Consider the following 16,919-nt stretch of genomic DNA (forward strand, 5'->3'; position numbering starts at 1 on the left):
GATATGTAAGGCAGCGACTTGGTCTTCACTGCACACTTTTACTAAATTTTACAAGTTTGATACTTTTACTTCTTCTGAGGCTATTTTTGGGAGAAAGGTTTTGCAAGCCGTGGTGCCTTCCATCTAGGTGACCTGATTTGCTCCCTCCCTTCATCCGTGTCCTAAAGCTTTGGTATTGGTTCCCACAAGTAAGGATGACGCCGTGGACCGGACACACCTATGTTGGAGAAAACAGAATTTATGTTTACCTGATAAATTACTTTCTCCAACGGTGTGTCCGGTCCACGGCCCGCCCTGGTTTTTTTAATCAGGTCTGATAATTTATTTTCTTTAACTACAGTCACCACGGTATCATATGGTTTCTCCTATGCAAATATTCCTCCTTTACGTCGGTCGAATGACTGGGGAAGGCGGAGCCTAGGAGGGATCATGTGACCAGCTTTGCTGGGCTCTTTGCCATTTCCTGTTGGGGAAGAGAATATCCCACAAGTAAGGATGACGCCGTGGACCGGACACACCGTTGGAGAAAGTAATTTATCAGGTAAACATAAATTCTGTTTTTCGTCCCTTTCGCAGAAACGGACCAGTCTCTAATTCTGTATCCTCTAAGCAAGAGGGTAATACTTCACAACCCAAACCAGCCTGGAAACCAATGCAAGGCTGGAACAAGGGTAAGCAGGCCAAGAAGCCTACCACTGCTACCAAAACAGCATGAAGGGATAGCCCCCGATCCGGGACCGGATCTAGTGGGGGGCAGACTTTCTCTCTTTGCTCAGGCTTGGGCAAGAGATGTTCAGGATCCTTGGGCGCTAGAAATAGTTTCTCAAGGTTATCTCCTGGAATTCAAGGAACTACCCCCAAGGGGAAGGTTCCACAGGTCTCAATTATCTTCAAACCAAATAAAGAGACAGGCATTCTTACATTGTGTAGAAGACCTGTTAAAGATGGGAGTGATACATCCAGTTCCAATAAGAGAACAAGGAATGGGATTTTATTCCAATCTGTTCATAGTTCCCAAAAAAGAGGGAACATTCAGACCAATTTTGGATCTAAAGATCCTAAACAAATTTCTCAGGGTACCATCGTTCAAAATGGAAACTATTCGAACGATCCTACCTACTATCCAGGAAAATCAATTTATGACTACCGTGGATTTAAAGGATGCGTGCCTACATATTCCTATCCACAAGGAACATCATCAGTTCCTAAGGTTCGCTTTTCTGGACAAGCATTACCAGTTTGTGGCACTTCCATTTGGATTAGCCACTGCTCCAAGGATTTTCACAAAGGTACTAGGGTCCCTTCTAGCGGTTCTAAGACCAAGGGGCATTGCAGTAGTACCTTACTTGGACGACATCCTGATTCAAGCGTCGTCCCTGTCAAAAGCAAAGGCTCATACGGACATCGTCCTAGCCTTTCTCAGATCTCACGGATGGAAGGTGAACAAAGAAAAAAGTTCTCTGTCCCCGTCAACAAGAGTTCCCTTCTTGGGAACAATAATAGATTCCTTAGAAATGAGGATTTTTCTGACAGAGGTCAGAAAATCAAAACTTCTAAGCTCTTGTCAAGTACTTCATTCTGTTCCTCGTCCTTCCATAGCGCAGTGCATGGAAGTAATAGGATTGATGGTTGCAACAATGGACATAGTTCCTTTTGCACGAATTCATCTAAGACCATTACAACTGTGCATTCTCAGACAGTGGAATGGGGATTATACAGACTTGTCTCCGACGATTCAAGTAGATCAAAAGACCAGAGATTCACTCCGTTGGTGGCTGACCCTGGACAATCTGTCACAGGGAATGAGCTTCCGCAGACCAGAGTGGGTCATTGTCACGACCGACGCCAGCCTAGTGGGCTGGGGCGCGGTCTGGGAATCCCTGAAAGCTCAGGGTCTATGGTCTCGGGAAGAGTCTCTTCTCCCGATAAACATTCTGGAACTGAGAGCGATATTCAATGCTCTCAGAGCTTGGCCTCAACTAGCAAAGGCCAAAATCATAAGGTTTCAGTCAGACAACATGACGACCGTTGCATATATCAATCATCAGGGGGGAACAAGGACTTCCCTGGCGATGAAAGAAGTGACCAAGATAATTCAATGGGTGGAGGATCACTCCTGCCACTTGTCTGCGATCCACATCCCAGGAGTGGAAAATTGGGAAGCGGATTTCTTCTGTTATGTGTGATCAGTCCACGGGTCATCATTACTTCTGGGATATAACTCCTCCCCAACAGGAAATGCAAGAGGATTCACCCAGCAGAGCTGCATATAGCTCCTCCCCTCTACGTCAGTCCCAGTCATTCTCTTGCACCCAACGACTAGATAGGATGTGTGAGAGGACTATGGTGATTATACTTAGTTTTTATGACTTCAATCAAAAGTTTGTTATTTTAAAATAGCACCGGAGCGTGTTATTACTTCTCTGGCAGAGTTTGAGGAAGAATCTGACAGAGATTTTTTACTATGATTTTAACCGGAGTCGTTAAGATCATATTGCTGTTCTCGACCATCTGAGGGAGGTAAAGGCTTCAGATCAGGGGACAGCGGGCAGATGAATCTGCATTGAGGTATGTGGCAGTTTTTATTTTCTGAATGGAATTGATGAGAAAAGCCTGCCATACCGTTAAAATGACATGTATGTATACACTTCAGTATTCTGGGGATGGTATTTCACCGGAACTACTGTGTTAAAGGTCACTAATCCTTTTAATAACTATTCTCATGTTAAACGTTTTTGCTGGAATGTAGAATCGTTTACATTGCTGAGGTACTGTGTGAATAAATGTTTGGGCATTATTTTCCACTTGGCAATTTTTTGCTTTAATTGTGACAGTTTCGTTTCTCTTCACTGCTGTGTGGGAGAGGGAGGGGCCGTTTTTGGCGCTCTTTGCTACGCATCAAAAAATTCCAGTCAGCTACTTTTATATTTCCTGCATGATCCGGTTCATCTCTGACAGATCTCAGGGGTCTTCAAACTTCTTTGAAGGGAGGTAAATTCTCTCAGCAGAGCTGTGAGAATTCTTATAGTGACTGTGTATAAAAAACGTTGTTTTGTTTTCTTATGTACAAATTTAATTAGTGTTGTTTTTTACTAATGGGAACAAACCTTTGCTAAAAGTTGTGTTGTTTTTAAAATTTGATGCAATAACTGTTTTTCAGTTCATTATTTCAACTGTCATTTAATCGTTAGTACCTCTTTGAGGCACAGTGCCTTTTTTTGCTAAAAAAGATTATAACCAAGTTGTAAGTTTTTTTGCTAGTGTGTTAAACATGTCTGACTCAGAGGAAGATATCTGTGTCATTTGTTCCAATGCCAAGGTGGAGCCCAATAGAAATTTATGTACTAACTGTATTGATGCTACTTTAAATAAAAGTCAATCTGTACAATGTGAACAAATTTCACCAAACAGCGAGGGGAGAGTTATGCCGACTAACTCGCCTCACGCGACAGTACCTGCATCTCCCGCCCGGGAGGTGCGTGATATTTTGGCGCCTAGTACATCTGGGCGGCCATTACAGATAACATTACAAGATATGGCTACTGTTATGACTGAAGTTTTGTCTAAATTACCTGAACTAAGAGGCAAGCGTGATCACTCTGGGGTGAGAACAGAGTGCGCTGACAATGCTAGGGCCATGTCTGATACTGCGTCACAGCTCGCAGAGCATGAGGACGGAGAGCTTCATTCTGTGGGTGACGGTTCTGATCCAAACAGATTGGACTCAGATATTTCAAATTTTAAATTTAAATTGGAGAACCTCCGTGTACTACTAGGGGAGGTCTTAGCAGCTCTCAACGATTGTAACACTGTTGCAATACCAGAGAAACTGTGTAGGTTGGATAAATACTTTGCGGTACCGGCGAGTACTGACGTTTTTCCTATACCTAAGAGACTAACTGAAATTGTTACTAAGGAGTGGGATAGACCCGGTGTGCCGTTCTCACCCCCTCCAATATTTAGAAAGATGTTTCCAATAGACGCCACCACTCGGGACTTATGGCAAACGGTCCCCAAGGTGGAGGGAGCAGTTTCTACTTTAGCTAAGCGTACCACTATCCCGGTGGAGGATAGCTGTGCTTTCTCAGATCCAATGGATAAAAAATTAGAGGGTTACCTTAAGGAAATGTTTGTTCAACAAGGTTTTATATTACAACCCCTTGCATGTATCGCGCCGATTACGGCTGCGGCAGCATTTTGGATTGAGTCGCTTGAAGAGAACCTTAGTTCCTCTACGCTAGACGACATTACGGACAGGCTTAGAGTCCTTAAACTAGCTAATTCTTTCATTTCGGAGGCCGTAGTACATTTAACCAAACTTACGGCTAAGAACTCAGGATTCGCCATACAGGCACGCAGGGCACTGTGGCTAAAATCCTGGTCAGCTGATGTTACTTCTAAGTCCAAATTACTTAATATACCTTTCAAGGGGCAGTCCTTATTCGGGCCCGGTTTGAAAGAAATTATCGCTGACATTACGGGAGGTAAGGGCCACGCCCTACCTCAAGACAAGGCCAAAGCTAAGGCTAGACAGTCTAATTTTCGTCCCTTTCGGAATTTCAAAACAGGAGCAGCATCAACCTCCACTGCACCAAAACAGGAAGGAGCTGTTGCTCGTTACAGGCAAGGCTGGAAGCCTAACCAGTCCTGGAACAAAAGCAAGCAGGCCAGGAAACCTGCTGCTGCCCCAAAGACAGCATGAACCGAGAGCCCCCGATCCGGGACCGGATCTAGTAGGGGGCAGACTCTCTCTCTTCGCCCAGGCCTGGGCAAGAGATGTTCAGGATCCCTGGGCACTAGAGATCATATCTCAGGGATACCTTCTAGACTTCAAATTATCTCCCCCAAGAGGGAGATTTCATCTGTCAAGGTTGTCAACAAACCAGATAAAGAAAGAAGCGTTTCTACGCTGCGTACAAGATCTGTTAACAATGGGAGTGATCCATCCGGTTCCGTGGTCGGAACAAGGACAAGGGTTCTACTCAAACCTGTTTGTGGTTCCCAAAAAAGAGGGAACTTTCAGGCCAATCTTAGATTTAAAGACTCTAAACAAATTCCTAAGAGTTCCATCGTTCAAAATGGAAACTATTCGGACAATCTTACCCATGATCCAAGAGGGTCAGTACATGACCACAGTGGATTTAAAGGATGCTTACCTTCACATACCGATCCACAAAGATCATCACCGGTATCTAAGGTTTGCCTTCTTAGACAGGCACTACCAGTTTGTAGCTCTTCCATTCGGATTGGCTACGGCTCCAAGAATCTTCACAAAGGTTCTGGGTGCCCTTCTAGCGGTACTAAGACCGCGAGGGATTTCGGTAGCTCCGTACCTAGACGACATTCTAATACAAGCTTCAAGCTTTCAAACTGCCAAGTCTCATACAGAGTTAGTTCTGGCATTTCTAAGGTCGCATGGATGGAAAGTGAACGAAAAGAAGAGTTCTCTCTTTCCTCTCACAAGAGTTCCATTCTTGGGGACTCTTATAGATTCTGTAGAAATGAAGATTTACCTGACAGAAGACAGGTTAACAAAACTTCAAAATGCATGCCGCGTCCTTCATTCCATTCAACACCCGTCAGTAGCTCAATGCATGGAGGTGATCGGCTTAATGGTAGCGGCAATGGACATAGTACCTTTTGCACGCCTACACCTCAGACCGCTGCAATTATGCATGCTAAGTCAGTGGAATGGGGATTACTCAGATTTGTCCCCTACTCTGAATCTGAATCAAGAGACCAGAAATTCTCTTCTATGGTGGCTTTATCGGCCACACCTGTCCAGGGGGATGCCATTCAGCAGGCCAGACTGGACAATTGTAACAACAGACGCCAGCCTACTAGGTTGGGGCGCTGTCTGGAATTCTCTGAAGGCTCAGGGACTATGGAATCAGGAGGAGAGTCTCCTTCCAATAAACATTCTGGAATTGAGAGCAGTTCTCAATGCCCTTCTGGCTTGGCCCCAGTTAATAACTCGGGGGTTCATCAGGTTTCAGTCGGACAACATCACGACTGTAGCTTACATCAACCATCAGGGAGGGACAAGAAGCTCCCTAGCAATGATGGAAGTATCAAAGATAATTCGCTGGGCAGAGTCTCACTCTTGCCACCTGTCAGCAATCCACATCCCGGGAGTGGAGAACTGGGAGGCGGATTTCTTGAGTCGCCAGACTCTTCATCCGGGGGAGTGGGAACTTCATCCGGAGGTCTTTGCCCAAATACTTCGACGTTGGGGCAAACCAGAGATAGATCTCATGGCGTCTCGCCAGAACGCCAAACTTCCTCGCTACGGGTCCAGATCCAGGGATCCGGGAGCAGTTCTGATAGATGCTTTGACAGCACCTTGGAACTTCAGGATGGCTTATGTGTTTCCACCCTTCCCGCTGCTTCCTCGATTGATTGCCAAAATCAAACAGGAGAGAGCATCAGTAATTCTAATAGCACCTGCTTGGCCACGCAGGACTTGGTATGCAGATCTAGTGGACATGTCATCCTGTCCGCCTTGGTCTCTACCTCTAAGACAGGACCTTCTGATACAGGGTCCATTCAAACATCAAAATCTAACTTCTCTGAAGCTGACTGCTTGGAAATTGAACGCTTGATTTTATCAAAACGTGGTTTTTCTGAGTCGGTTATTGATACCCTGATTCAGGCTAGGAAGCCTGTTACCAGAAGGATTTACCATAAAATATGGCGGAAATACCTATACTGGTGCGAATCCAAAGGTTACTCCTGGAGTAAGGTTAGGATCGCTAGGATATTGTCTTTTCTACAAGAAGGTTTAGAAAAGGGTTTATCAGCTAGTTCATTAAAGGGACAGATTTCAGCTCTGTCCATCTTGTTACACAGACGTCTGTCAGAAAATCCAGACGTCCAGTCCTTTTGTCAGGCTTTAGCTAGGATCAAGCCTGTGTTTAAAGCTGTTGCTCCACCATGGAGTTTAAACTTAGTTCTTAACGTTTTACAGGGTGTTCCGTTTGAACCCCTTCATTCCATTGATATAAAAATGTTATCTTGGAAAGTTCTGTTTTTAATGGCTATTTCCTCGGCTCGAAGAGTCTCTGAGTTATCAGCCTTACATTGTGATTCCCCTTATCTGATTTTTCACTCAGACAAGGTAGTTCTGCGTACTAAACCTGGGTTCTTACCTAAGGTAGTCACTAACAGGAACATCAATCAAGAGATTGTTGTCCCATCCTTGTGTCCAAATCCTTCTTCAAAGAAGGAACGTCTTTTACACAATCTGGATGTAGTTCGTGCCCTCAAGTTCTACTTGCAGGCAACTAAAGATTTTCGCCAAACTTCTTCCTTGTTTGTCGTTTACTCTGGACAGAGGAGAGGTCAAAAAGCTTCTGCTACCTCTCTCTCTTTTTGGCTTCGTAGCATAATACGTTTAGCCTATGAGACTGCTGGACAGCAGCCTCCTGAAAGAATTACAGCTCACTCCACTAGAGCTGTGGCTTCCACTTGGGCCTTTAAGAATGAGGCCTCTGTTGAACAGATTTGCAAGGCTGCAACTTGGTCTTCGCTTCATACTTTTTCCAAATTTTACAAATTTGACACTTTTGCTTCTTCGGAGGCTATTTTTGGGAGAAAGGTTCTTCAGGCAGTGGTTCCTTCTGTATAATGAGCCTGCCTATCCCTCCCGTCATCCGTGTACTTTTGCTTTGGTATTGGTATCCCAGAAGTAATGATGACCCGTGGACTGATCACACATAACAGAAGAAAACATAATTTATGCTTACCTGATAAATTCCTTTCTTCTGTTGTGTGATCAGTCCACGGCCCGCCCTGTTTTAAGGCAGGTAAATATCTTTTAAATTATACTCCAGTCACCACTTCACCCTTGGTTACTCCTTTCTCGTTGTTTCTTGGTCGAATGACTGGGACTGACGTAGAGGGGAGGAGCTATATGCAGCTCTGCTGGGTGAATCCTCTTGCATTTCCTGTTGGGGAGGAGTTATATCCCAGAAGTAATGATGACCCGTGGACTGATCACACAACAGAAGAAAGGAATTTATCAGGTAAGCATAAATTATGTTTTTCTGAGTCGTCAGACATTCCATCCGGGGGAGTGGGAACTCCATCCGGAAATCTTTGCCCAAATAACTCAATTATGGGGCATTCCAGACATGGATCTGATGGCGTCTCGTCAGAACTTCAAGGTTCCTTGCTACGGGTCCAGATCCAGGGATCCCAAGGCGACCCTAGTAGATGCACTAGTAGCACCTTGGACCTTCAACCTAGCTTATGTATTCCCACCGTTTCCTCTCATCCCCAGGCTGGTAGCCAGGATCAATCAGGAGAGGGCCTCGGTGATCTTGATAGCTCCTGCGTGGCCACGCAAGACTTGGTATGCAGACCTGGTGAATATGTCATCGGCTCCACCATGGAAGCTACCTTTGAGACAGGACCTTCTTGTTCAGGGTCCATTCGAACATCCGAATCTGGTTTCCCTCCAACTGACGGCTTGGTGATTGAACGCTTGATTTTATCAAAGCGTGGGTTTTCAGATTCTGTAATAGATACTCTGATTCAGGCTAGAAAGCCTGTAACTAGAAAAATTTACCATAAAATATGGAAAAAATATATCTGTTGGTGTGAATCTAAAGGATTCCCATGGAACAAGATAAAAATTCCTAAGATTCTATCCTTTCTACAAGAAGGTTTGGAGAAAGGATTATCTGCAAGTTCTCTGAAGGGACAGATCTCTGCTTTATCTGTTTTACTTCACAAAAGACTGGCAGCTGTGCCAGATGTTCAAGCATTTGTTCAGGCTCTGGTTAGGATCAAGCCTGTTTACAGACCTTTGACTCCTCCCTGGAGTCTAAATCTAGTTCTTTCAGTTCTTCAAGGGGTTCCGTTTGAACCCTTACATTCCGTAGATATTAAGTTATTATCTTGGAAAGTTTTGTTTTTGGTTGCAATTTCTTCTGTTAGTAGAGTTTCAGAGTTATCTGCTCTGCAGTGTTCTCCGCCCTATCTGGTGTTCCATGCAGATAAGGTGGTTTTGCGTACTAAGCCTGGTTTTCTTCCGAAAGTTGTTTCCAAGAAAAATATTAACCAGGAGATAGTTGTACCTTCTTTGTGTCCGAATCCAGTTTCAAAGAAGGAACGTTTGTTACACAATTTGGACGTAGTCCGTGCTCTAAAATTCTATTTAGAGGCTACTAAAGATTTCAGACAAACATCTTCCTTGTTTGTTGTTTATTCTGGTAAAAGGAGAGGTCAAAAAGCGACTTCTACCTCTCTTTCCTTTTGGCTTAAAAGCATTATCCGATTGGCTTATGAGACTGCCGTACGGCAGCCTCCTGAAAGAATCACAGCTCACTCCACTAGGGCTGTGGCTTCCACATGGGCCTTCAAGAACGAGGCTTCTGTTGACCAGATATGTAAGGCAGCGACTTAGTCTTCACTGCACACTTTTGCCAAATTTTACAAATTCGATACTTTTGCTTCTTCGGAGGCTATTTTTGGGAGAAAGGTTTTGCAAGCCGTAGTGCCTTCCATTTAGGTGACCTGATTTGCTCCCTCCCTTCATCCGTGTCCTAAAGCTTTGGTATTGGTTCCCACAAGTAAGGATGACGCCGTGGACCGGACACACCAATGTTGGAGAAAACAGAATTTATGCTTACCTGATAAATTACTTTCTCCAACGGTGTGTCCGGTCCACGGCCCGCCCTGGTTTTTTAATCAGGTCTGATGAATTATTTTCTCTAACTACAGTCACCACGGTATCATATGGTTTCTCCTATATATATTTCCTCCTGTCTGTCGGTCGAATGACTGGGGTGGGCGGAGCCTAGGAGGGATCATGTGACCAGCTTTGCTGGGACTCTTTGCCATTTCCTGTTGGGGAAGAGAATATCCCACAAGTAAGGATGACGCCGTGGACCGGACACACCGTTGGAGAAAGTAATTTATCAGGTAAGCATAAATTCTGTTTTCACTTTAAATTTGAACAACTTTATTATTAACCCCTTAATGACCACAGCACTTTTCCATTTTCTGTCCGTTTGGGACCAAGGCTATTTTTACATTTTTGCGGTCTTTGTGTTTAGCTGTAATTTCCCTCTTACTCATTTACTGTACCCACACATATTATATACCGTTTTTTTCGCCATTAAATGGACTTTCTAAAGATACCATTATTTTCATCATATCTTATAATTTACTATAAAAAAAATTATAAAATATGAGGAAAAAATGGAAAAAAACACACTTTTTCTAACTTTGACCCCCAAAATCTGTTACACATCTACAACCACCAAAAGACACCCATGCTAAATAGTTTCTAAATTTTGTCCTGAGTTAAGAAATACCCAATGTTTACATGTTCTTATAGGGCCATAAATACAAGTAGCAGTTTGCTATTTCCAAACCCCTTTTTTTTTCAAAATTAGCGCTAGTTACATTGGGACACTGATATCTTTCAGGAATCCCTGAATATCCCTTGACATGTATATATATATTTTTAGAAGACATCCCAAAGTATTGATCTAGGCCCATTTTGGTATATTTCATGCCACCATTTCACCGTCAAATGCGATCAAATTAAAAAAAAAAGTAAAATTTTTCCAAATTTTAGGTTTCTCACTGAAATCATTAACAAACATTTTGTGCAATTATGGCACAAATGGTTGTAAATGCTTCTCTGGGATCCCCTTTGTTCAGAAATAGCAGACATATATCGCTTTGGCGTTGTTTTTAAGTAATTAGAAGTCCGCTAAATTCTGCTGCACACCACAAGTGTATTATGCTCAGCAGTGCAGGGGTTAATTAGGGAACTTGTAGGGAGCTTGTAGGGTTAATTTTAGCTTTAGTGTAGTGTAGTAGACAACCCCAAGTATTGATCTAGGCCCATTTTGGTATATTTCAGGCCACCATTTCACCGCCAAATACGATTAAATTAAAAAAAAAAGTCAACTTTTTCACAAACTTTAGGTTTTTCACTGAAATTATTTAGAAACAACTTGTGCAATTATGGTACAAATGGTTGTAAATGATTCTCTGGGATCCCCTTTGTTCAGAAATAGCAGACATATATGGCTTTGGTGTTGCTTTTTGGTAATTAAAAGGCCGCTAAATGCCACTGCGCACAAAACGTGAATTATGCCCAGCAGTGAAGGGGTTAATTAGATAGCTTGTAGGGAGCTTGCAGGGTTAATTTTAGCTTTAGTGTAGAGATCAGCTTCCCACCTGACACATCAGACCCCCTGATCCCTCCCATAGAGCTCTCTTCCCTCCCCCACCCCACAATTGTCCCCGCCATCTTAAGTACTGGCAGAAAGTCTGCCAGTACTAAAATAAAAGGTTTTATTTTTTTACTTTTTTTTTTTTAAGCATATTTACATATGCTGCTGTGTAGGATCCCCCCTTAGCCCCCAACCTCTCTGATCCCCCCCAAAACAGCTCTCTACTCCCCCCCCACTGCCTTATTGGGGACCATCTTGGGTACTGGCAGCTGTCTGCCAGTACCCAGTTTGCATATAAAAATGTTTTTTTACAATTTATTTTAGTTTTTTCTGTAGTGTAGCTCTCCCCCCCCCCCCCCCCGATCAATCCCCCACCCCCTCCCAGATCCCTTAGATGATTTCCATTAGGTCTTTTTTTTTATTATTTTTTACAATAATATCCAAAATAGTTTCTGTAGTGTAAGCGGTTCCCACCCGCTCCCTCCCCGTGCACGCGCCCTCCCGCCACCCCCTGTGCACGCGCGCGCGCCCCCGGCGATCCCGCCCCCCTCTCTGACTAAGAAGCCATCGATGGCCGCCCACCCACCTCCCATTTACGCTCCCACCCACCAACGAATGCGGCCATCGATGTCCGGTGCAGAGAGGGCCACAGAGTGGCTCTCTCTGCACCGGAGGGGCAAAAATTGTTATTGCAGGATGCCTCGATATCGAGGCATCCTGCAATAACCGGAAAGCACATGGTGGCTAGGAGTGATCTTTAATAGGGTTGGACAAAGGAGATTTGCAAACATATGAGATTTGATGAAGTAATGTTTTTTTACTAATTACAGTGAACAGTATGATAAGATATGTGGAATTGTAAGGAAACACTTTCCATTATTAGCAGCAGATGATAACTTCACAAATATTGTCAGAAAAGGGTGCAGATGCTCCTATAGGAAAGGCAAGACCATAGGAAACATTGTTGAACCAACCCAACTGAGATCAGTAAGGGATCAAAATAGTTCATGGGTACATTTCAATGGTGTATATAGATTTGGTAATCCTACATGTAAAGCTTGTAAATATTTATCATTGCGGCATATATTTACCAGTACTGCAACTAATGGAACATACCAGCATAGATCATTTATTAATTGCCGATCTGCTTATGCAATATATTTGATTATGTGTGTAGAATGTAACTTACAGTAGGTAGGACTTTCCACAAGGGAGGTCTGATCATGTATAAGAGTGCACCTCTCAAATATAAACAATGGAACCCTGTTAACCCCATTAGTACAGCTACAGCATTTTAATCAAGTCCATCATAAACGATTCTGTAGTTTCAAATGAACTATATTTAATAGAGTGCCAACTGATAGACAAGGAGATGACCAAGAATAGTTGCTAGCTAAAATGGAAATGTTTTGGATTTTCCATATGCAAAGTAGATTTCCTTTTGGCATTAGCGAAGACCGAAGAGAATCATGGATATAGATTTTAGATTTGAACACTGTTATGAAGGTTGAATACAATAGGGATAACAATATCTGAATAATAGTTAACAAAATATATTTGGTTATGATGCATAGAAAGGCTATATACTTTTAAGGTGGACTAAAAAAAATGGTAAATTTTATGATAAAATGTTGGTGTGCTGTATGTCAGATGACACTGAAAAAAAAAGATAAATTTCTTGTAATTGTAAAGGAATAGAACTATCAAATAATGATCATGAAAGCCGAAAAAGTATAGGATGAACTTAATTCTATATGATCAAATCGAGTTCCACCTTAACAGGCTAAAAAAAATGTCCTGCAGGGGGAGGCAGTGTTTTTAACATATTTTGTCACCTAGGAGTACATCAAGAAGCTGAAACGTGTCAGCTGTATTACTAAAAAAAATGAAAGGACTTGTGTTTCCTGTGTCCTATACTGCAAACTACTTTTGTTTTTAATTTTAATGAATATTGTTTATTTGTGATGTATAAAATATACTCATATTCAAGCTAACTACATTAAACAACTAGATTACATATAGTCAAAGGGCTTACATTTCCCTGCCTTTACTTTATAAACTGACCTATAAGGGTAAGTATAAACTCACTGGTTTATATATTTAGTTTTATGTTTTAAAACTTTAGAATTTCTAAGTAACTTCACCACTGTCTCTTAGGGTTTTCTCTTTATATTTCTTACCTCTATCAATCCTACCTCTCCCTCCCTCTCTTTTCATCCCTTCTCCTTCTCTCCTCTTTCCCCACTCTTTCTCACTGTTCTCATCTTCTTATTTATGCCTTTTTATTCTTTCCGTCTCCTCTTTTATTATCTATCCTGTGCCTCATTATATTTCTTTTACCTTGTAGACCTCCCATATAATTTTCTTTGATTGAAAGTCACATAATAGTAGCTTCAAGACACATTTTTAGAACTTTCCATTTTCTAGTTTTATCTTGTAAGTTACTTAGTATTTTTTTTTGGCTTTGCTCAGCTGCTAATTAAGAAGAAGCCTAAAGCAAAAATACAACTTTTCTAAGACTACAAAGGAAGTTTTACATTTTGGTACATTGCTTATGACAAAAACCGTATAAATCTCATATGAACTTACATATCATTTCAGCTTGTAGCATTTTACATGAAGATGTTAAATAAATCATTAAGTACCTGTTATGCTTTAGTCACTTAAATTACAAATATATGTTTTTTTCAGCATTGGTGGCCTTATACTAGACACAACAGTATCTGATCCAAATTTGGCTGGGATTGTCGTCTATACTCCAGTGATAAATGGTAAGATCACGCATTAGAACATTTTCTTTGACCGCTGTAATCACTAATTATATACAGGATTACAAGATTAGATGTTTTTCCATAAAAAGTGTGTAACTTACAAATAACAATATTTCTCATAATATGAAAGCCACAAATTATTTTTTTAGAAAATTCAGTTTCTTTTACAAGATATACAGAGTCCACGGTTTTCATCCTTTACTTGTGGGATATAATTCTCCTGCTAACAGGAAGTGGCAAAGAACACCACAGCAGAGCTGCTATATAGCTCCTCCCTTAACTCCTCCCCCAGTCATTCTCTTTGCCTATGCTAGCAATAGGAAGGGTAAAGTTTATGTGGTGATAAAATGATAGTTTTAGTTTTCTTCAATCAAGAATTTTTTATTTTAAATGGTACCGGAGAATACTGTTTTTCCTCAGGCAGGACATAGAAGAAGAATTCTGCCTTGAGCCTGATGATCTTAGCAGTTGTAACTAAGATCCATGTTGGTTCCCCCAAGATTTGCTGAGGAAGTACAGGAGAAATCTTCAGTATGAGGGAACGTTTCTTGCTGCAAGCAGTATTAAGGTATGTGCAGTCATTTACATTCTGAGGAGACCTGATATATCAGAATTCGGCTGGCATATTTCCCATGCTGGGAAAGGGTGAGCAGTATGCCTTAGTTAAAAAAGGGTGGTACTGTGGTAACCTGTGTATAATTGTCCCATTCTAGAGAAAGCATGGGATACTTAAGGGCTCTGTGGGTTTGACACTGGGGCAGCCTAGAAACGCCTAATGTTGAATATGGGGCTTATTAAGCCTGACTTATCATTATCTGAGGGGTTCACATGGCATGTTTATTGCAAAAAAGAGTGTACACTTTATTTTTTGATTGAGACGCTTCCCATAGGGTTTCTTAAACTTGTTGGTTCATCGGACATGATGGTCGGGGCTTAATTTCGCGCCTCAGTGCGCAGTTAGTTTCTGGAGAGAACAGCAGCCATTAGCTCCGGTTGGGACCAGACCGTGAGGCTGTGTTTTGGAGTGGGACCGGATCGTTTTTGACAGGTCTTGGGAGCAGGTAGGCGCCACAGCTCTGCTGTGCTGTGCAGAGTGATATTTGTCTGCAGAACGTTATTTACTGCCTAACTTACTCAAATAAGATTTAATTCTCCTATTACTTGTGGTGCAATATCAGGTTGCACATTAGGTTCACACATCGTCAAAATTATTCATTTTGTATAACGTTTTAACGACTTTGCAAAACAGTGTACACTTTTTATCCTTAAAGGCGCAGTTCCCGTTTTTTTGCTGAATTGTTTTTTCACACACTATAAAGATTGGGAACGACTTGTGCTGTTATTACTAGTCTGTACAACATGTCTGACATGGGAAGTCAGTGTTCTATGTGTTTAGAAGCCATGGTGGAACCCCCTCTTACATTGTGTCCTTCTTGTACTGAAAGGGCCTTACACTGTAAAGATCATATTTTAAGCAAGGAAAGTATGCCTCAGGATGGTTCTCAGTCTGAAGAGAATCAGAATATACCATCTAATTCTCCCCAAGTGTCACAACCTTTAACACCCACGCAAGCAATGCCAAGTACTTCTAGTGCGTCTAATTCTTTCACCCTGCAAGATATGGCCGCAGTTATGAATACTACCCTCACAGAGGTTTTATCTAAGCTACCTGGGTTGCAGAGGAAGCGCAGTAGGTCTGGTGGGAACAAATGCTGAGCCCTCTTACGCTTTATTAGCCATATCCGATGTACCCTCACAATGTTCTGAGTTGGGGCTGAGGGATTTGCCGTCTGAGGGAGAGATTTCTGATTCAGGAAAGATGTTCCCTCAGACAGACTCAGATATGACGGCTTTTAAATTTAAACTAGAACACCTCCGCTTATTGCTCAGGGAGGTTTTAGCGACTTTGGATGATTGTGACCCTATTGTAGTTCCAGAGAAATTGTGTAAAATGGACAGATTTTTTTTTTTTTAAATAATTTTTTTATTGAAGTTTAACATATAGATTAACAAACAAACAAGCCTCACCCTGAGCCCAAACATACATCAGAGTAAATAATCCATTGTCTATACATTGGCATTAATAGATAGAGATAAATAAGATATACCTGTAATAATACAATTACATATCCAAAGCGTATTCTGAGGTTAGACAATAAGTTTAGGCGAGGTGGAATATAACTTCATTTTATGTTATAATATGTGTGAATGATCTCCACAGAACTATAGAGAGAAACAATATAGTATCAGAATTAGAGAAAACGGGCTGTGGAGAGTAAGCTTATGCGTCAGCCCCTTTTGGGCTGAGTTATACAGAGGGGGGGGGATATTCAGCGGGTAAGCACCGCTACAAATATAGGAGAAGGGGGGGGGGGGGGGCCTTATATATGTATGCAAAATTTTAAATATATGCTGGGAGCTCAAAAATGACTTAATAGAAGGGTCTCAGGACTAACCATAGGCAGACTGTATATGAGCCTGTCCATCTGTTATTCAATAAAGACTCTTTGAGCTTCGCATTGATAGGTCTATGCCCAATTTCCTAGGTACTTAAGTATTACTGAAATATCTCTGCATTATTACCCTTCACATGGTCTCTGTTAAACTGTGGGAGGTTAAAGTATGAGACTCAGAGCATTAAGTGTTAGGCTTAAGCAGCAGCTTCAGCTAATATAGTTATCTGCATTTCACATAAGTTAATAATATCATATTTTACATATAAGGACACTTTACATTAATAGTTAAGCATATAGGTAGTAAGTCAGTACAAATGTAAGTATTTAAGTATAAATTCTAGTTTAACATTGACTAGAGTGTAAATCTGCAGATGTACAACCAACTAGAACTGACATCTTAAGACAAACTGAAAACAAGAAGTGTTAAAATTGGTTCATAATGGTAAGGTAGCTTGCTTTGCCATATTGACTATATATGAGACGACTAGGGTATCTAT

At 41.7% G+C, this 16,919-nt stretch overlaps 1 protein-coding gene across 1 annotated transcript in view; it reads left to right on the forward strand.

Annotated features, from left to right (window-relative positions):
- The window catches only part of SLC41A2 (solute carrier family 41 member 2), a 577,519-nt gene that overhangs the window by 410,152 nt on the left and 150,448 nt on the right, over positions 1-16,919 (forward strand). The window contains exon 8 of the mRNA XM_053716958.1: positions 13,887-13,966. Coding sequence (XP_053572933.1) covers positions 13,887-13,966 — 80 coding nt within the window. The remainder of the gene's footprint in view (positions 1-13,886; positions 13,967-16,919) is intronic.

The sequence above is a fragment of the Bombina bombina genome, chromosome 6, assembly GCF_027579735.1.
Source record: "Bombina bombina isolate aBomBom1 chromosome 6, aBomBom1.pri, whole genome shotgun sequence".
Classification (NCBI taxonomy): Eukaryota; Metazoa; Chordata; class Amphibia; order Anura; family Bombinatoridae; genus Bombina; species Bombina bombina.